Here is a 21,104-nt window from a genome sequence, read left to right as displayed (position 1 = left end):
GTTATCAGTCGTAAGTGAAAGCTTGCTTAGTTCTAGAAAGAAAAGAAATAATCCATATCCTCAGAAAGCTTTACAACCTGTTTGAAAAGATATATTCATATTCACATCCACGGAGACTTGCACAGAACTTACCTTCAGTCTAAACTCTCTTATGTTGCTGCGGGGGAAAAAAATGGATAACCAGGCCAGTTCCTATTTCAATATAATAAGACAAGAGATGTCAGTTTCTCTGATAAGTTGAACCTTTCTCCTGGCCTCATCAGCAAGTAGAAGGGTAGCTTCCTCGCCAATATTCAACTTCACAGTTTAAAGGCTAGGCTGATGCTTTTCAATCATTTAGGAGCGGATTCCTTAGGGAGTTTCTATTCAATCAGCCAGACTCCTTCCAGTAGTCTCTCCCTTATGTTTTGTCTGCCTTTGATCCATGTCAACTGTCATCATTAGCAACTCCACAGGAACTCCCAAAAGAGAAAAGCAGAAGAGATAAAAAAACATAAATTCACTTACTGAATGCATCCTTTTCTGAGACCTGCAAAGCCAAACACCAATATAATGAACTAAAGCTTTCTGAACTACTTAAAACAGCAAGAGAGGTCTTGTTCTGTGTTCAGTTTATGACTCTGTAATCACTGAAACATTTTTTGACTGATCTGTCAATGGGAGATTGCTAATACTAGCGTTGGTTTCAATAGTTTCAACCAGCATATTAAAATATATAAAAAGTCATGTCCAGACAAGAGTGCAGGCTCTTGAGTCAGACAGTCCTGGGTTTGAACCTTGTTTCTGCTGTTTCCTAGTTATCTAATCCAGGACAAGTTAGTTAGTCTGACAGCCTCATTTTCCTTTTCTATAAAATGGAAATAACAGTACCTGGACCACTGTGTTGTTGACTGAAATAAAAACACACACCATGAGAGCTGTGAGTTTCAGTTTTGGGGGGTACTTATTGAAGACTATAGCCCAGGAGACAGCCTCTCAGCTCTGATGAACTGCTCCTAAGAGGTAAGGGAGGAAGTCAGCATGTATGTGATTTTGGAGAAGAGGAGTACATGCAATCAAGCACACGTCTCGGTAAAGGGTTACTGCTAGTCACAGGGCGCAGCTATCTTAGTTAATGAGTTTAGTGCTTTTCTAAATATGAGTAGACCCAAGAAATTGGATTCATAGAATTTTCTGCTGAAAATATCTACCTGAAGGCTTGTTCTGCCAGTTTTCCCAGAGCACAGAGTATCTCATTCCTGATCTCCATCCTCAACTCCTTTCAGGGTGTGTTGAAGGTCAGCGACCAGTGGCAAACAATTCAATCCTTTTAGATCCAGATGGCAGGGGTGACATTCTTTAGTTGGCAGGTTGAGGGATTAAATGAAATAATGTTAACATTAAGCACTTAACATGGTACTTAACACACAGTAAATGTTCAGTAAATATTTGCTCTTATTAAGTATCATGAATCCTGGTAATTTCTATGCCTGCTTCCCCTATTTCTCTGAATAATTACAGGTTGGGCAAACCACAAATCCCCAATATTGGGGCATGCAAAATATTGGATACCAGAGGTACTTCAACTCAAGTGGCTCTCAGAGGGCAAATCAAACTTATAAGTTGAAGCTAAACTCAGTGTAGACCTGAGGCATTTTATTACTAAAACACGGTTGGAGAAGGAAAATTGTTTCTCTCTTCTCCTCTTAGGTTCATTGGCCCTGTAAATTAGAACTCATAAAGGACAGATTAACAAGAGAAAAATAAACAGAAGTTTATTAACATATGCATCACACATGCACATGGGAGTACTCAGTCATGAGTAACTCAGAAGGATGGTTAGAATTTGGGCTTATATAATGTTAAAAAGCAAAATTCGACTGAGTAAAATTTAAAGATCTTATTGGCTTTATTCAACAATTCATGAATTGGGCAGCATCCAACCAACAGAAAGGTGCTCTGAGGAGCTATGCAAAATAAGAGACTTCTATAGGCAGAAGGGAGAGGGAACAGGAAATTATACTAGATGAAAAAGCAGATTGCTTATGGCAAGGTTACTTTCCCTTAGGGGATGGCAGGGGTCTATCAGGCAGATGACCTAACTAGTACTGATTAAGCAATCTCTGATTGACTGGTTTAAGATTCCATTTCTGGAAGAGCTGAGACTATAATTAGCTTAGCACAAGTGACTCCATTTTGGGCCAGTTGTCTTGTTTTTGACAACATTATCTGAACAAAAAAAGCGATAAATTTTTAGAGAAGTCACAAGACAGGGGAAAAGAACTTTGAGTTTCTAGGACGGCAAGTTGTGAGAAGGGAAATATATGAAAATCAATGAAAAATAAGGGCTAGTTCATAAAGTTATGTAGATTCCTCCAGCGCCATCTCTTGGCTGATCTGGATCTAGAGGTCTTCTGTCCTTCCTGGTATGGGGTGAGGGGACATCTTTCTGTCCTGCTTTTAGGCAAATAGAGGGAAGGCAGAGGGCTTTTCCTGTGTTGCTTCTTCTCAATTGCCTTCAGCTCAAAGTAATCCTTATGCTAATGTGGCATATTTTGGGGTGGCATATTCTGCTACCCTTCAACATAAACATCATAAAACAATGGAAAAGTGGAGGAGCGAGAAGTTCCCCTTATAAGCAAAGGCAATGATTTTACAGTGCGCCTCTCTCCAGTAAGAAATGACACTCTATCAGAAGAAACACAAATCCTCCAAAGAAAAGGAAAATCTCTGCATGGGAAAGAAGAGTCTCTTTCTACTTCCTTTTCCTTATATTTTCACTTCTCCTTCAGATTCCTCCTTTTGCTTCTCTCTACTATTGCATGTAACAGCTCCATTTTTTAAACTTTTGTCCTAGTGTAGCAAAAAAAAAAAAAAAAAAAAAAAAAGACCCTGACCTTGTATGATATTGTCCTAGTACAGCAGCAAATAGCTTCAAAAAGCCCGTATCCCTTCATCCTAACATAACTGTCCTTGCAGGCCCCGGTGGAGTAGAACAACTTTACGGGCTCCTTTATCTGATTTCCTTTCCACCTAGTTTTTGAGAGTCCCATAAAGGGAACCCCTCAGCCTTGCTCCCTCCCTAGCACCCAAGAGAGAGTTTCCCATATTGTCCTTTCCAAGGGCTGAACACTCTCCATAACAGGGGCTGAAATCATCACTGCTTGAGCAACATTGTCCAGCAGAATTCTCTGTGATGATGAAAACGTCTCTGTGCTTTCCAATATGGTAGCCGCTAGACCTCAGTGGCTGTTGAACTCTTGAAATGTTGCTAATGTGACTAAGCAGCTTTAATTTTTATTAATTTAAAACTAAGTAGCCACGTATGGCTAGTGGCTATCATATTGGAGAGAACAACTGAAGAGCTGTTGCACTCAGTTCCTATGTTTAAGGGTCACGCACGTTACTTGTAGTTCATTCAAAAAGCAATGACACCCATTTGAAACCGAAGAATGATCTATCCCTGCCAGGCCTGACCTATCATGTTATCAGTCCCACCTACTTCTGGAATATTTAATGCGATTTACGGCACAGGAAAGATGGTTTGTCAAAGTTAGTTTCCATCCATAAAGACCATGTTAGTTCTTTAATCATTCGTAAAAATCACATCTGTTGGAGGTAGAAGAAAAATGTTTTCTTTCATGCTTGCACATAGTGTACCTTATCTTGAAGATAAGGACAAACAAGTATCTTATATTTCTCCCCAGAGGCCTGTCTAGAGCAGGAACTGAGAGTCTCCTCTACTCTATAATTCTAACAGACTCAACTCTGTTCTGAGATATCCCAGCTCTAGGGATGGAACCAAGCAGGACCCTGCGGGACCCTCCCTGGTACAAAAGCCTCTCTGTGTCTCCCATTTCTTGTTTGTAGAAAAAGGCTTTGGTCACCTAGGCCCTCCCTGAGTTCCAAAGAGCAGAGTCAACCAGTCACTAATTAGAGAGGTGAAGGAATACAGAAACAAAGCAAAAGCAATCAAGAAACAATAGTTCAGTGATAAAACAGAGCTTTAGTCCCACTTCAAGGGATATACCTAACAATCTGAGGCATATCTTTGAGTTGTTCTGCAGGAATTAAGGCCCCCCCCATCCAGGTGGAAGATGGTGACTACATGCTGAGCACAAACAGAGACCCCAGAAGGCTGATAATGAAGATTCCTGAAACACCACCCTGTTACCGCATCACCAACCAATCAGAAAGAAAGTTATGCCCCTTGCAACCCTCACCTCAGATGTTGCCTTTAAAAGCCCTTGCCTGAACGCCATCAGGGATTTTGGATCTTTTGAGCATGAGCTGCCCATATTCCCCTCTAGGCCCTGCAGTAACCACTCCACTTTCCTTCATCACAACCCAGTGTCAGTAAATTAGTTTTGCTGCATGGCAGGCTAACAGACCCAAGTTCAGTTTAGTAACAGGGCCACACTTATTAACTTTGGTTATAAAAGGCATTTCCCATACATTCTAGTTTTCTACTTCAAAGCAACCTCCACTATAGAGCTGGTTTGCCACACAGGGAAACAAAATACACATGCTTCTCTGCACGGCTTCAAGAGCTGAGGTCGGGAGAGATCTAATATCAATTCCATCCAGGTCATCTTGGCCTCATAAAGTTCAACATCTTACAGTTTTTCAGAAAAGAGGAAGATTGTGTTGCCTGTCTTGGAGTGATGGAGCCTGGAATTTTCTGTATGGTACAGTTCTCAAAAGGCCTCGACACTGTCGACCACAGAAAAATGCACAACCTAAAAGTTGAGAGTTAAATTTTACTTGGAGACTTTACCGAGTACTAGGGTACCACAGCCTGAGAGACAGCCTGTCAGATAGCTCTGAGGAACTGCTCCTAAGGCAGAAGGGAAGAGCCTGGATATATAGGAGTTTTTGCTTAGATATTTATATCTATATAAAATATAGATATATATTTGACTATATATATAGTAGAATATGGAAAGATTACTGCCAATCACAACAGACATCTCAGGTTCATGATTTTAGTGCTTAGTGCTTTTCTGTCTATGGAAAGATGCAAAAGTCTGGAGCTCATCGAAATTATTCCTTAAATATGCATCTTAACCATCTAGGGCCAGGGAGAGGGCATAGCTCAGTGGTAGAGTGTGTGCTTAGCATGCACCAGATCCTGGGCTCTATCCCCGGTACCTCCATTTAAAAAAAAACAGGAAAAAAATAAAAACCATCTATGGCCGGTATCCAGGGCACAGAATGTTTCCTGTTTCTCTCCATCCTGAATTCCCCTGGGGCACACTGCGGGGTGGGGATGCTCCGGTGACTGCAGTGATTAATGGCTTGATGGCAGGCAACGTTCATTGTTTAACAGAATGGCAGGCTATGTTCTTTGTTTACTGGAATGACGGGCAACATTCCCTTTCCCATAACACTTAGCATGTTATTTTATAGGTAAATGTTTACACACCTAAACCTCCTCACTGGACTTTTCATTCATTTCTTTATCCAATAAACACTGACTGTCCTAGGGGCTGGCAGCAAAGCTGAGAGCAAAACAAACAAGTCCTCCAGGAAACGGAAGCCCTAATAGAAAGAAACTAATAATAAATGAATACACAAATATACACAGTAATTTAAGATGGTGATAAGTGTTGAGAAAATAAAGGAAAGTAATAGAGTTATTGGAGGCCTCTTTTAGACCCTGAGTTCAGCAAAGACCTCAGAAAAAGGGAGGTTGGAGCTGAGCTCCAAATACAGTTTCCAGCTCTGGAAAAGGACAAATAGCCTGGGATGGCAGCAGATAGAAAGCCTGTGTTTCCCTTGAGCAGCCTGTCTCTTTCCTTTGGATATCAGTATTCTTAGTGCCTAACATAATGCTTGGCTTTAACAGGTATTCAGTAATAATGATGACGGTGGTGGTGGTGATGATAATAATAATAATAACTTTTGGCATAAACAAATGCACTAAATGTTTGAATTATCTTTGTTAACCCTTACAAGACAGAGGAAGAAAATTGAGAGATGCTAAATAACTTACCCACGAGCATGCAGTGGATAAGCGGCAAAGGCAAAACTGAACTTCACCCAGAATTCTGACCCCAGAAATTATGCTTCTAATTAACCAATGAGTCTCCCTGAACTCCAGCCTGAAGTGCTTCATAAAAATGCAGCTTTTAGCATCAAGCCAAACCGCAGAGGTTTGGAAACCTGAATTTTTAACAAGCCCTCCAAATGATTGTTGGGCACTCAAAAGTTATGGACCACTCTGCTTTGTTGTAAGAATGAATGAGACAGACATAGAAAACAAACTTGTGATTACCAAGGAGGAAAAGTCAGGGAAGCAGTGGTTGGTGGAGGGATGGATTGGAAATTCAGGATTTGCAGATATTAATTACTATATATAAAATAGATAAACAACAAACTTCTACTGTATAGCACAGGGAATTATATTCAATACCTGTAATAGACTATAATGAAAAAGATATGAAAATGAATATATATATGTATAACTGAGTCACTATGCTGTAACCAGAAATTGACACAACATTGTAAGCCAACTATACTTCAATTTTTAAAAATTTAAATTAAAAAAAAAATTGGCTCCTCTGCTGAGCAAGGTACTCAGGACCTGTGAGTTAGCCAACCACCACCCCCTCCAACCCCCAGCCCCAATTCCAGCTACCTAAAGCCAACCCAGTGTTGTAGTTTAGTCTTTCAACTGCCCCTCCTGGGGGGAAGGGAAACAGGAATTCTCCAAACTGATGGAGACTTAGGGATAAGCCAGCTTGTCCCTGGGAACCAGGCTGAGGCCAAAGACGTCCCCAGAGCAGAGGAATGACCATCTTGGCATACGTAGTTTTGTTACGGAAACGACAGGCCAGCCAAGAAACAAGCACTACACGGAGGGTTGGAGTACTCAGATGTATTACGCCAGCGGGCTCAGAGGGGCTTCTGCTCCGAAGCTCTGAGCACCTCCAAGACGTGCACATGAGGTTTTATAGGGTAAAGTACAAGCTTGGGGTATTCGGCCAATAGGCGTGGAACAGCTTTAGCAGCATCATTATCACAAAAGTGGAGGCAGGGAGGCAGCAAACCAACATTCCAAAGCCAGATATATACCTTTGAAAATCCAGCTGGCTAGCAAAAAAACATGAACAGCAAACCAACACTAATTAGCTTAGATTTACAAGTTAGTCCAGCAGAACTCAGATCACTATTCCGATACTTAGATTTGTGAGTTATCTTGTTAGCCCAGCCCAGCCCCTCCTTCACATTCCTAGACTTGTGAGTTATCTTGTTAGACCAGCCCAGCTTTTCCTTCACAGTTTAGGTTTAGGATTTCCAGATCAAATAGAGGATGCCCACTTACGTCCTGAATATTGCATGGGATATACTCATTATAAAAAAGTATTTGTTGTTTATCTGAAATTCAACTTTAACTAGGCGTCCTATTTTTTATTTGAGAAATCTGGCAATTTATTTGGGGCACAGGCTCCCAGGCCCTTTGTAGGTGCATTCAGCCAGTGGTAGTGTCTCCACAAACATCTTAAATATCTGATTAGAAGGAACACTTTGGGGGGTGGGGCTATAATAGGGAAGCGCAAAGAGTGTGTGGGAGCCTGCAGAGGTAGTTCTGTCACTTTTTAATTACCAGAGAAGGGAGGTTTGATGGAGCTCCTGTGAGGAACTCGGTAGTTTCAGTATTACTTATTTCCCTCAGTGTGACCAGGATGACTATCCTATTTTGTGAGGGTCTCGGAGACATCTCACTTGTCAGCGGCTCGAGCTGGCTTCTCCAGCCGGCTGGGATCAGAGTCCCAGCCTGCATCCTAGGGCCCTCCGCGGGCCCTGGCCACGCCCCACTTTGTTATCCGACCCTTTTCTGGGTCAGCTGGTGCTGGCGTCAGGCGGAGGGTTGGGCTGGCTCAGCTCGACCCGGCAGGGCTTGTTTACTATGGCTGATGATCTGGAGCAGCAGTGAGTTAATCCTGTCTCTTTCTCTCTCTCTGTCTCTCTCTGGGCCATGATCCTGGGACTGTCTGTGGCTGAGGAACAGTTTTAGACATCTTCCTGCCTTTCCTGTTTCAGGTCGGCCTCAGGGGGAAGGCTGGGGTTTGGGTGTGCTTGATGTGCTTTTGCCCAGAAGAGGCGGCGGCAGAGCCAGGGGAGCGACGTTAAGGCACTCTTGCCCGCAGCCCAGCGATTCTGACTTTCCACTTTAGTCCTCGCGATCGCTGCTCGCTCTTCTCCAGTCGCCGTGGGGATAGATTTAGTGATGATGTCTTAGATCCCCCGAAGCAAGCGCGTCGGACGCGGCTGCGGGGTAGCAGCCAGGACTTGCTCCAGGACGGGAGTCGGGGATGTAGGAAGAGCCTCGCTTAGCCCGACACGGAGTCGTGGGAAGCAGCGAGAGGGCCCCACCGCGCTGGGGCTGGTCCGGGGTAGTGGGCTTGCAAGTTTCTTTAACTCTCGCCCACCGAGACGCTTAGCCCCTGGCATTCCTAGCTGATAGTGTTTAACCGTCATAACAATATCCTTAATGCTGAGTTTTTCACAATTAGAGCTTTTGGAGTTTGTTACCACCGTCTCAAGGACATCAAGTTTGGGATGCCACCTGTAGATGGTGTGACAAGCAGTTCACTGTCTAATAGGAGCCAGGAAAAGTTCCTTGGAGAATGACTCAGCTTCCAGCCAAGCCGTGGTTTCACCAGAACTGGGCCTTTCCTGGATCTCATGTTCCCCCTTTTCAGAGCTGCTTGCAAAACTAATTAATTTTATGACAATAATAGCTTCCTGGGCTGGAAGGAACTGCCCAGGAGAGTGGCGCTTTCTAAAATGATGCTTCCAAGAGGAAATTTACAAAAGCTCCAATGACATAGGGAAACAGAGGTTAGAGCTGGGAGAGATGCAGGTAGTTCAACTCCTTTTCACAAATGAAGAAAGCCAGTGCCCATAGAAGTTAGGAGACCTCAAGATCACAGAGGTCCAGAACAGAACCCTTTTTGCCTCACCACCACCGCCACCCCCACCCCCACCAACACCCCCCCACACACACACACACACCCATCAGGGTATAAGCACTCTAGAGGAAAGAGACCACCGCAGCCTGGTCAAGTTCATGGCTAAGTGGCTTCTCTACTCCTTGCCTCAATTCCTCACCCTAGCCCTCACCAGCCCCCTTCCCCTTCCCCATCCCCTTCCCCTTCCCCCCACCCCTGGGCCAATGGTGTTGAGCAAAGAGTGTGCCAGGAGCTATTTCCAGTGCTTTCCCTGTAGCAATTTTGGTGGGAAGGCAAAGCTTTCCCTGAGAAGTATCTGCTGAGCAGCCCATGGTGCTATTCCTTGGGACATTTCTCCTGAGTGTTGCTTTGGGCAGATACAAGGCAATGTGGGGCCCAGATGACATGATCTGACTTGTCACAGTCTCTGTGGGCTGGAAAGAAAGTTTGTCTCTTAAGACCAGCGACGTTCTGTGATCTTGGTGCCTGTGCATCAAGCTTCTAAGGAATTGGATTATTCAAAGGGTTTTGAGTCTCCATAGGACAGGATTGATTAAGACTGACAATTCTCATCTGACCAAAGCCATTGATGGACCAGCTGCCACCTCAGTATTTCTTTCAAACCTCAGTCTTTGAGATGCCCTACTTGCAAAACCCTGGGACTGTAGGCAGCTTATGGTTTAGCTGAGGGAAAAGAACATTGATTGATTGGGAGTTTATCTTGTGTGAGACATTATTCTGCACATTAATTCATTTGATCTTTATAACAGCCCTGTGAGGTAGACACTATTATTACCTCCCTTTTAAAGATGAGGAAATTCTGACAGACAGACTAAATAATGTGTCCAAAGGTACGTTGCTGGTGAGTGGCAGTGTCCCGATTAGAACTCTGGCCTCTGACTTTAGGTCACACCTCCTTTCAGAAAACAGACAAGTATAGCTCAGTGGTAGAGTGGGTGCTTAGCATACAAGAGGTCCTGGGTTCAATCCACAGTACTTCCATTAAAAAAAGATAAAGTGGTTAATTCTTTTAAAGGGGAGTGTAGGTATAGCTCAGTGATAAAGTGCATGCTTAGCATGCACGAGGTCCTGGGTTCAATCCTCAGTTTCTCCACTTAAAAAAAAAGCTCTCCAGAAAACAGACAAGTAAGAAAATGTGGTTGTCTAGTATGAGTATTTGTGTACGGTCTTGAAAAGCTGAAGCTGGAACATTCAGAGGGAAGTAAGGAGAAACCCAAATTTGAGATCCAGGTTCTAGCTTTGCTTCTTTTTCTAACTAACTGTATGACCTCTTTGGGCATCACTTTGCTCACCTGTAAAATAAAGATGCTGGACTAGATTTCTAAGGAACCTTCCTAACCCAAAATTCTGCAGTTCAAATGATATATCGGGATGCCCAGTGTGTGCCGGGGGGGGGGTTGGTAATAGTTCCCCTCGTTCCCCTCAGAATGCCCCTGCTGGACTCTGCCGTCTCCAGGCTCATCCTGTAGCTGGTAATGTCCATCCTGTAATCCGCTTCATCGAGGCAGAGTTCAAGAAAATAGAAATATCATATAAAAGCTCATTCACTAAGCATCTGTTTCGTCCCGGGTACCTTATGAGATCCCTTACATCATCTAGATGCTCAAAGACAGGTTATTTAACAGGGCAAAGCCATTCTGTTCATAAATGATATTACTGAGACTCAGATCCAGGGTTTATTTACTAATTCCAAAACTGGTACTTTCAACCTCTACCCTGCAGTGACTTAAAGTCCCCTGGGTATAAAGTAGAGAGCAAGATAGGTTATTTCATCTGCCTTACTGCACGCCTTTGGAGGTGTGGACATATGTGAACTTTCTACTCATTTTATAATGTGGAAAACAAGGACACAGGCAACTTGTATCCTGTCAGTGAATCACAGCAGGACTTGAACCCAGACCCCCCTCCTTCCACACCCTGCCTATCCCATCATGTCATTCAAAGCTGGACTGATTGCTTACCTGAGAGCCCAACTGGGCACTGACACAGTGCTCTGTACTTCCAGTGGCTTGGAAGAGGGCACACACAAACCCTGGTGCCCTGCCAGGAGGGCAGGTGGCATGGAAATTTGCCCTGCCCTAAAGGAACATACAGTCCTAGAGATGGCAAAGGGTAAATGAAACATTAGTTAAAAGTTGGTTTTTTTCCCCCTTGTAACCTCCTTGAACATTATAATAACCAGTAACAAAGGAAGTTGTAAAGCTCAAATGAGATAAAAATGTGAAAGGGCTCTGTAAACTGTGAGTGCTGTGCACATGGCGTTCTGAGTATCTGTTAAAACAAAGGGTATGTTGTTGTTAATAACCATTTACCAGAGAAGAGTAACAGTCTATCTGGCAGTCGGGGAGTTGCTAACTGCCACAGTGGCAGGTCTCAGGAGCCTGGGAAACACCCTGCTCCCTGATAACTCTTTGGTGACTGCCAGAGTGGCTGAGAGCATCAGTGCTTCCAACGTTGCCACTGAGGGTGTCTGTGTCTCCTTGTCCCAGGCCTCAAGGCTGGCTGAGCAGCTGGCTGCCCACTTGGCGCCCTACATCCATGTCTCAGCTGAAGAATGTGGAAGCGAGGATCCTCCAGTGTAAGTAGAAGGGACAGTTTGTCCCACCTCCCTCAGGAGGCCCAGGATACAGCATCTTCCCAGAGCCTGGCACGCTGAGCCCACAGATTCCTGATGAACAAGGCTCGCGGTGGGAGGAAGGGATGTCCATGTTTGGAGGGACGAGATATCACACTTTCCGTGATAGTGGTTCCTTGATGTCTCCTTCCCTGTCCATCATGCTGGCCTCTACCGCATCCCACAACTTCATCTCAAACCCTGTACCAACTATTAACACCCAACACATATCAATATACGCATTCTCTCCTTCCCTTCTCCTTCTCCAATTCCTCTCTTTTGCCATCTCTCCCTCTCGCATCAAACACGCAAGCACTTCTTAGATTCCTACCCAAGGACCAGCAGTCCTATATTCTCTAGTATTATTATTCCTTGTGTCCTACCCAGTAGGCCCCACCACTTACCTGGTGACCACAGTAGATGGAGATCCCCTCAGACCAGCTCTGGGCTGTGATCTGCGGGGGCAGGGCAGCCCATCAGCCTCAGTAGCCACTGACTCCAACAAGTCCGCTGGGCCACATCTCCCCATATTTCTCACATGACCTCCCCCACCACTGCCCCAGCCATGGCTACCCTCTCTTTTATGGGCCTGGTAAGTACAGCCACAGAACAGTCACAGCTTTCAAGCCTGTGTCTGGGATCCAGGTGACTTCCCCCAGGCAGCTTAGTCATATGACTGCCTTCAGACCAGCAGAGCTAGCACCGCCCACCTTGATCTGTCCCTAAGAGGAATAAGCCCATGACTCAGGCCACACCCAACACCTCCTCCATCGGACTCAGCTCCGATTAGAAGCTACCCTTCCAGATTCCCTCAGTGAGGGCACCCATCGGTCAAGCCCCAAGCACACACAGGTTCAAGAGTGATGGATGCCGGAGCTCTGTAGGGTCAGTCAGGTCATGCCGCCCTGGACCCAAAGGGAGCCAACCAGATAGCCTCATGGAATAAGATGGCCCCTCTTAATACCTACAGAGTAGACAGTCTGCAAATTGTACTTGGAGTTGAACGCTTAGGGCGTATGGTCAGAAAGTTGTGGAAGGAAAGGCGAGGGAGGTTAGGAAGGGTTTGGAAACAGAGAGAGCTGAAAAGGGGAGTCCAGGCAAAAAGATCATACTGTCAGCGCGCGGTCTTACCGCTCTGCCCTGGACCCCCTCTCCCCAGGCCTCCAGAACAAGTTCCTGGCCCGATATGTGTCCCTCCCGAACCAGAACAAGATCTGGACGGTGACGGTGAGCCCCGAGCTCCAGGACCGCACCCCGCTGGTGATGGTGCACGGCTTCGGGGGCGGCGTGGGCCTCTGGATCCTCAACATGGATTCACTGAGCGCCCGCCGCACGCTGCACACCTTCGATCTGCTGGGCTTCGGGCGGAGCTCGAGGCCGACGTTCCCCAGGGACCCAGAGGGGGCCGAGGACGAGTTTGTGACCTCAATAGAGACGTGGCGGGAGACCATGGGGATCCCCACTATGATCCTCCTGGGGCACAGTCTGGGAGGCTTCCTGGCCACCTCCTACTCGATCAAGTACCCTGACAGGTAAGGAGGAGCCACCCTCTAAATCAGGACCTGACTCCTCACCTTACTGGGAATCTTCCAGCATTTCCAGTAGGTCTCCTCTGCCTAGGCCATCGAAGGGCTGTGGTACCTTCATGCAAGGATGACTTGTCTTCTCCTTTTTCCTCCTTTAGAGTTAAACACCTCATTCTGGTGGATCCGTGGGGCTTTCCCCTCCGACCAACCGACCCCAGTGAGATCCGGGCACCCCCGACCTGGGTCAAGGCTGTGGCCTCTGTGCTAGGGCGCTCCAATCCACTGGCTGTTCTTCGAGTAGCTGGGCCCTGGGGTGAGTAGCTGGCAGATGAAGAAACGGTCTCAAACCACAGCATCTGGACACTCACCATCTCCATTTATTCATGAAAAGTGGGAAGAGGCCTAGCATTGTTATTTAAAACTGTTCGTCTGGACCAGATGTCTTAGTCTTCAGTTTCAGAAGGTTCTTTTTTTAACTTTTAAAGCTTTCCTATGCCAGGGACAGATGGGGTAGAATTTCTACTCTGAGCCTTGGCTAGACCCCCTGGTGTGAGAGAAAGGGGCCATGGGGTGACTTCCTCTGCTGAGTTTTTATGCTACACATGTGAGTTTATGGCAGCCTCTTGGTGTTTCAGCGTGGTAACCACCACTGGATTCCAGCTCTGCAGCTCACCCAGCTCCTGCAGCTGGGAGAGGCCAGAACCAGAGCCTCCAGCATAACCCACAGTGGCAGGCAAGCCCCTTTAAACCAGGCCCAGCCCCCGTCAGACACCACATCTTCACCAATTGGTAGCTGTCAGCAAATCTTATAGGTGACGGAAAGGAAGGGGGAGGGAACCAGCCAGAGTAAGTAGAATCAGTCAGCCCCCACCTTCTGATCTCATGCTGCCAGCACCCTTCCTTTCTGGGGAGCTTTTGACTCTGATGAAGTGAAAAGCATTTTCCCTTTATGGAGAAAATGGGTGACCTTCTATCCTGCCCTGATGTCTTATGTGTACACAGTAATGTTCAACAGCCAGTTATTATGAGTTAATTGTTAATGGGTGAATCAGAATCGTCTCTCTAGGCCTTCAAGAGACACAGAATGGCTCTGGATAAAAGAGAAAAATGAGCAGAGCAGAAGGTAAGAGTTTGGGGAGAAAGGAAGGAAATCAAGAGACACAGGTGCCAAGGACAGTAAAGGGGCAGAGAGGGCTGACCCTCCGAGGGTTCCCAGCACTGTGGACTCCAGCAGGCTTTCTAGAATCCTTTTCCAGGGAGAACCCCGGCTCTAACCACTCTCCCCAGTTCTGGACTTACCTCTGGCCAGGTTTGTGCATGGACATCAGAGCTAGTTTGGCTGGCGCAGTTGGCTGGCAGCCACAGAGGAGGGCCAAGGCCTGGGGATCCTGGCTGTGCCTCCTCTAGCCCCTTGCTTCTCACGCAGAGAGAGCAGACCAGGGAGAGAGAGAGGTCATGAGTTGACAGTGAGACTGAATTTTTGCAGCCTGTTTCAGATGCCCTACTTCTTATGTATGCACTATATAAAGAAAGGTGAAGGGAACAGATTGCTCCAAAACTGTGTCCCGAGTCTGAGATGCCAGGATTAGGTTTACCTCTTCACTCGTATTCTATTACAGCCCTCTGAACGTGAGAGGGCTCTTGGGAGGTGATCTGGTTTCATCCACTACCTTCAGAAGATTAAAAGGTCATAAAGGGTCTCAGAGAGAAAGAGAACAAAGCTCAGACTGTAAAAGAAAAGCATCTCAACCATGGCCTCTTGTGGGGCCAGTGACCTTTGGAGGAAAAGATCTTGGGACTTCACTGAGCTGAAAATAATCTGGTTCTCAGTGCCATTAGATGGTCTAAATGCTTTGGTAACCAACTGACTCTCATGTAGTCACCTAGAGCTTCCCCAAAGACTCGCCACTGTAATGTTAAATGTACGAAGCAAACAAACCCTTAGGAGAAATGATGTTTGGTTCAAGTTGTTAAAACACGCACAGGCAGGAGCCTTTCCTCCCCATCCAAACTGGCCCCTCCGCGTTCTGTCCCGTCCCAGGGCCCGGCCTGGTGCAACGGTTCCGACCAGACTTCAAGCGCAAGTTTGCAGACTTCTTTGAAGATGACACTATATCGGAGTACATCTACCACTGCAATGCACAGAACCCCAGGTGAGGGCAGCTGCCAGGGCCGGCTTGGGCTTCCATGGGTTTGGAGCTATAACTTCAGCTGCTGGAAAACTCTGGGACTGTCCCAGGATCATTCTGTGCTGTATTTCTTCTTCCACAGAGCTCCCGTTCAGTCAGGGGAACAGAGGCTTTAGCAGGCTTGATTATTTCCAGAGACTTCCCCAGGGGTAGACACAAAGGGATGGAGAAGATAATAGATTAATTAAACACGCCGCTGTCTCGAGAGGAAGACCTTTACTCCTCCCTAGAGATGGGCAGTTAGCCTGATAGGCAAGAGTCTAGAAAACATTTGCAAAGATCTTTTTTTTTTTAACTGAAAAAGTGATATGAACATGGTATTTTTATAAAGGCAGAAGAAAGAAGTCTTCTTCTGTCCCAGACCTGTAATTCCCAAATTTTCTTGTTATTTTCTGTCTGATATACCACGTGACATTGCTTCAGGGAACCTCCTTGCATATCTTCCTTTGCACACATGGCTGTATCTCTAGCCTACATTCCTACTAATAGAACTGCTGATGGGAAGAGTGTGCATTTTAAAATTTAATTAGGTGCACCTGGAAATGTTACTGTTGGGACCGGAATGCCTTGCCTGTCTTTTGGAGATTTAGGGATGTCCCCGGAATCTCGAGCTCAATTCACATCTGTGCCTATTCAGACAACAGGCCTGTGCGGCCTGCTGATCTACAGTCTTGACAGCTGCCAGCCAGGGCAGAGTCAGGGAGGTAATCTTCCCCTCGGGCCGTGCCCTGTAAGTGGCTTGATAACCGTGAGGCACCACCCCCGTGGAGGCCTCACCACAAGCCGCTGGGAAGCGTCTCAGGGGAGCCAAGGTCACTGGGAGCAGCAGCACTGCCCTGCCTCACTTCAGACTGGTTCAGCCCGAAGCTGTGAAGCAGCTGGGGTTTTGCATTCCAGCCGTACTGTCTGAGCACTAGCCTCAAACCCAGACAGCTTTTGGGCAGGGTGGGAACTGTCCATCCAACATTCCTCAGGAGCTCTGCTGATTGAAGGGCCCTGCTTAAGTGGCAGTATAGAAACTCAGCTCAAGCGTCAAGTCAGGTAGCCCCCTGCTTCCTGCTCTCCCTCCCACCGCTCAGCCCCCCTGGGCTCGGTGCCACTCTCGTACCCATCTGAGGCCCCGCAGGCCCAACTCCAGCTCTTTCCCCAGAGCATTCCCCAGGCCCAGACCTAGTTCTGTATAATAAATAGCCTCCCAATCTAAGCCACAGAATATGTAATCATGCAACTCACTCATGCCCTAGAGGAAGCAGAGATGACGTCAGTGATGACCAGTCCCTTCCCCCAAACACCATCACTCAATTTTATAGGCCCCTGTGTGTATCTAAGTTGTGACCCTGATGAGTGCATGATAACTCTTACCATTTTCTTGGAAAACATAATTTGGCCAAAGAAAAATATTGGGGGGTGGGGGGTACCTACTTCACTTCACCTAAACTTAGGGGCTTTGTACATATTTCATTTTCCTCACAATGACCTAACAAACTGGGTAAAATTCCTCTCCAGTTGTAGGTGAGAAACTTAATCATGTGTTCTGGTTACATGACTTGCTAAGACAGTATAGCCAGGATTTGAATTCATGTCTCTCTGACTCCAGAGTCCATGATTTTCCCACCATGTTGCAATGTCTTAAGAAAGAACTCTGTTTCTGGTGGCAGAAATCAGGCTCCCCTCCATCTCAGGGGTGTAAAGGAGACTGGGGGTGTTATAGCCTGAACAGGCGGAGCCTGATGGGCAGCAGTCTCCCCAACCTCTCCCGCTTCCCACAAAAGCTACAGAGCAGCCTGGACAGCTGGCTTCCGCCCCAGCCTCGCAGACCCTTTGTGACATGTCCTCAGGTAGCTCTCCCTAAGGACATGGCCAGGGAGCAGAGTAGGTTAGATCAGCCATCATTGCATCTCACGCAGCACAAACTGATGTTCCCCCCGGGTCCTCACAAGGCTGACATTTCATTCCAGAGTCTCCTTAGCGTTTGCTCTTCAGAGTCCACCTCAAGGGAACTCGGCCCTCTCCTCCAGCCCCAGCAGGCCAAGTCCCCAGTCTGTTCTCCTAGCACTCCACCACCCCCTCCTCATTCTTGGGAAACTTGAAGTTAAATAGTTAAGCGTACAATTAATTATTTAATGCCTAAAGCATGAGGAAAATGTGAGCTCCAGGAGGGCAAGCACCGCATCCATCTTGTTCCTATGTCCCGGCCCACAGCTCAGGGATGACACAAACATTTGCTGAATAAATCGTAACCCATTACACTCTTGGACAATTCTCAGTGCCCTGGGGTTTTCACAAGCATGTCTCTTCTAACTCTTCTGGGATAGAAACCTCTGGACAGTCGGTCCTCTCTCTTAATCTTACCAGTATTTAATAAGCCCAGGGCTGGTCTCCGAGAGGAACACAAAGATGACAAAGATTCTGCCCCAGCCTCCAAAGAGACTCACAAGTTGACATTTTCTGCTGCAGCATTTACTCTCTTCACTGCCTCACCCTGTTTTGCTTCGTCAGTGGGGAGACGGCATTCAAAGCCATGATGGAGTCCTTCGGCTGGGCCCGGCGCCCCATGTTAGAGCGAATTCACTTGATTCGAAAAGACGTGCCCATCACCATGATCTATGGGGCCAACACCTGGATAGACACCAGCACGGGGAAGAAGGTGAAGCTGCAGCGGCCGGATTCCTACGTCCGAGACATGGTATGTTGGCCCTGGAGGAGCAGGACTGAGGACTCAGTGGGGATGAGAGTCAGGGTAGAGAAGGGTGACGGGAAGGTCAGGGGAAAAGAGGAGTGGACCAGTTGAGATACAGCAGTGGGTTTGAATGGGTTGGCTCTCTGTAATATCATAATTAGGAACTTCTCACTTCTGTGTAGCTCAATTCAGCTAAAAGGCAGGTTTCTGTCCAGTAGCCAGGCACAGACACTACGCGGCCTGTCCAGCCCCCTGCAATTCCTACCCAAGACCAGAGCCGGGAGCAGTAGAGCCAACAGCAGAGACTGCCATGAAGCCTTCCCGCTGTGCTCCTTCCCCTCCTTTTTCTTACCCTCTCCATCCTCACTTGCTATTGAGCGTGTTTCATGAGGCTGTGCCCTAGAGCCCTGGTTTAGCAGACCTGTGGATGACATGAGCAGGTCTGTGGTAGGGCTGGCGTGGAAGGGAAGATACAATCAGGGGCCATAGGAGAAGTGGGATGGGATACTGGGATTCACAGGCTCCCACAGGAAAGCACCCAGTTCTAGGGACCATTGTCTTAGTTAAAGTGCTCATGGGCGATGGGCAAGTAGGTTTAAGCAATAGCATGACAGCTTTCTAGTGCCTGGAATAAAGGGCCATCCCACCCCTGGCGGGGTCCTCCCTCTGCAGGAGATCGAGGGTGCCTCGCACCACGTGTATGCAGACCAGCCGCACATCTTCAACGCTGTGGTGGAGGAGATCTGCAACTCGGTTGATTGAGCCGCTCTCCCAAGAGGACAAGGAGAAAGCCAGGGAGTTGCTCTCACCTTCCTGTCTCCTTACTTACCCCTCTGTCCTTTCCTCACCAACTAACATGTGCCAGCCAGGCAGAGTCTCAGGCTGTCCCCCAGGCAGGACCACAGAAGAGCACTCCTGATCATGCGCTAAGGGCTGGAGGCAAAAGCCACAAGAGGCCTTGAGCTCCCCACCCCGGGTAAGAACATAAAGGGTTGCAGAGTGCCACCCCCTTCTCCCCATGCCAAGTGTCACCCAGGTGGCTGTGAAGGGAGCACAGCAAGCCACATCCGCCCTGTGCCAAAGGGAGGGTGGCCTCTTTCGTGGGCAAAGGAGAGGCTCTCCGCAGCATTTCCCAGCTCCGGAGTGTCTGTGAGGGTAGATTCCATGCAAGAACATTATCCTCCTCCATCACCCCTGGCCCCTGTCCCATGCCAGTCTGTCCAGGGTCTGGTTGGGACCGGTTCCCACGTAACCACCAAGAGCAGGTCCTGGAGCTCCCTTGACCTGTAGGCTCCTCCCATGACGCAAGAGGTCATATCCAAAGCTCTCATTCATGGATGAGGAACAGGGCAGGGCATGGCTGGTCCATGGTGAAACAGCTCTGTTCTGGGAGAGCTGGGGCGAGCACCTGGGTCTGCTGAGAGCCAGGATTCGTGGCAGCCTCCATTTGCTGGGCTTTGAGGCAGGCACCATTGCCATGGGGCTGATCCTGGTCCTGATCCAACCCTGCCCCACATTCCAGCCTCACTGAACAGGAGTGCTGTTTGCCTGCCCTGTGTCTCAGCCCTGGCTGCTTAAGGTGGGGACACTCAAGTGCTTCCTTCCCTGCCCCCTTTCCCTCCTACTAGGGGGCCTCTGGCCTCCCTCTGTGCCTTGGGCCCTAACGCCCGGTCTGTAGTATAGAGTAAGGTGGCTGCCGGTGGAGAGACGGGAAGGGCCCTTCAGCCCCGGGCCAAGTCTAGATCCGCATTCTCTCTGGTGTCTGCAGGGTTTTCCCAACCGCCCTCAGAGCGGAGGCGCCCGTGAGCCTCTGCCCAGCGTCCAGTAGGGAGCCTCCGGTCAGCAGTTCCCTGTCCTCATCAACCACAGGATGATTCTCATTGCCTGGCCCTCCATCCCTGCCACCTGTCCCCCAGGTCTCCAGCTCATCCCGCCTCCGACCTACCTGTCACTCTTTCCCAGGGGCTGGTTCCAGGTGCTGCTCTGAGGTTCTGGGCAGTAGGCTGGGCCTGGCCCTAGAATCAGGGCAGTTCCTGCCTACTCCTTCACTTTTGTAAAGCCAACCCTTTCACCAGAATAGTGTTAACTCCTGGTGCTTTGTACTACTGGTCCAGCTGCCTTGGGCTCCTTTTCTATATTAATAAAGAAATGAGTAAAAAACTGCTGGCGGTGATGTTTAATATTCTCTGACAAAAAAAGCTGAGGGTGGTGCTGAATTCACAATGGCTCCTGTGATGCCTGCATCAGAGCAGGGGCCCCTGAGAGGGACCTGCTCACATGCCACTCCCTCTCCCGTTCAGTGAAGCATCTGCCCTCTGGACCCAGCCCGGACTCCTGGTCAGCACAGCCCATCTCAGCCAACCCCCTGAGAGGATGGATGAGGAGTGGATGGGCCGAGCCCCAGCTCACAGGAGGAGAATTAGGCTGAACTAGGTTCTCCCTGTGGTCTCTTAAATAGGCCCATTATCCAAGTTCATGTGGGCCTACACCTGGTATGTTCTCACTGCTTCACATCCTCAGCCTCAGCTGAGATGTACCTTATGCAGGGAAGCTTTCCCTTGATCCCCCAAACTAGCCTTGCACCCCCTCTTTTGTGTCTCCGTGGTGCACTCGACTGCACCCTTGTAAACCTCATAAACGTGCAGTCACTTGTTTTGTGTCTGTCTTTCCTCCCTGGACCACAAGCTGCTTAAGGACAAAGGGCACTTCTGGCACCTAGTTCCCGTTCAGTAAATTTTTTTAAAATCTTTTTTTAAAATTCTTTTTTTTTTGAGGGGACGTTAATTAGGTTTGTTTGTTTGTTTGTTTGTTTGTTTGTTTAATGGCGAGGTACTGGGGATTGAGTCAAGGACCTCATGCATGCTAAGCACCCAGTCTACCACTCAGCTATACCCACTTCCCAGTAAATGTTTGTTTTGACTGAGCCAAGAGACATGCAAAGTGTTCAAACGTGCTCACATCATTCTCTGCAGTGCCTGTTGGGTGTTGGCTGACCCCAGCCAGGCCCAGAATGCCACAGCTGGAAATGGCACAGAATGACTGCATTTGTCACGATGAGTGAATGAATGAATGAACAAATGAAGGGAACTCCTGGCTATGGTTTCAAAGCTCGGGTCCAGCCCAGGACCCTGCGTCTTC

The 21,104-nt window shown here is 47.8% G+C and overlaps 1 protein-coding gene and 1 long non-coding RNA gene across 6 annotated transcripts; one reads left to right on the top strand and one right to left on the bottom strand.

Annotated features, from left to right (window-relative positions):
- Positions 1-1,075: 1,075 nt before the first annotated feature.
- On the bottom strand, positions 1,076-12,106 carry LOC141577930 (uncharacterized). The gene is made up of 3 exons (XR_012507583.1): positions 11,976-12,106; positions 10,919-11,053; positions 1,076-1,336 (listed from the first exon to the last, which is right to left on the bottom strand). It is a non-coding gene; the product is annotated as an uncharacterized LOC141577930 (long non-coding RNA).
- ABHD4 (abhydrolase domain containing 4, N-acyl phospholipase B) lies at positions 7,836-20,131 on the top strand. 5 transcript variants are annotated; one of them, XR_835251.3, is made up of 8 exons: positions 7,836-7,914; positions 11,447-11,535; positions 12,731-13,103; positions 13,256-13,410; positions 15,139-15,250; positions 17,786-17,972; positions 18,639-18,942; positions 19,735-20,131. XR_835251.3 is itself a non-coding variant. In XM_045516490.2 (7 exons), exons 2-7 carry the CDS (start codon positions 11,512-11,514, stop codon positions 18,726-18,728), a joined length of 894 nt encoding a protein of 297 aa, XP_045372446.1. In that variant the 5' UTR covers positions 7,836-7,914; positions 11,447-11,511; the 3' UTR covers positions 18,729-20,130. The 5 variants fall into 5 exon arrangements, 4 of the variants coding, with proteins under 4 accessions (XP_045372446.1, XP_010952992.1, XP_045372445.1 ...); XM_045516490.2 differs by having other exon boundaries at positions 12,778-13,103; positions 18,639-20,130; XM_010954690.3 differs by having other exon boundaries at positions 18,639-20,130.
- Positions 20,132-21,104: the final 973 nt, after the last annotated feature.

This window comes from Camelus bactrianus, chromosome 6, assembly GCF_048773025.1.
Source record: "Camelus bactrianus isolate YW-2024 breed Bactrian camel chromosome 6, ASM4877302v1, whole genome shotgun sequence".
Taxonomy (NCBI): domain Eukaryota; kingdom Metazoa; phylum Chordata; class Mammalia; order Artiodactyla; family Camelidae; genus Camelus; species Camelus bactrianus.
This window is presented reverse-complemented; position numbering and strand designations above follow the sequence as displayed.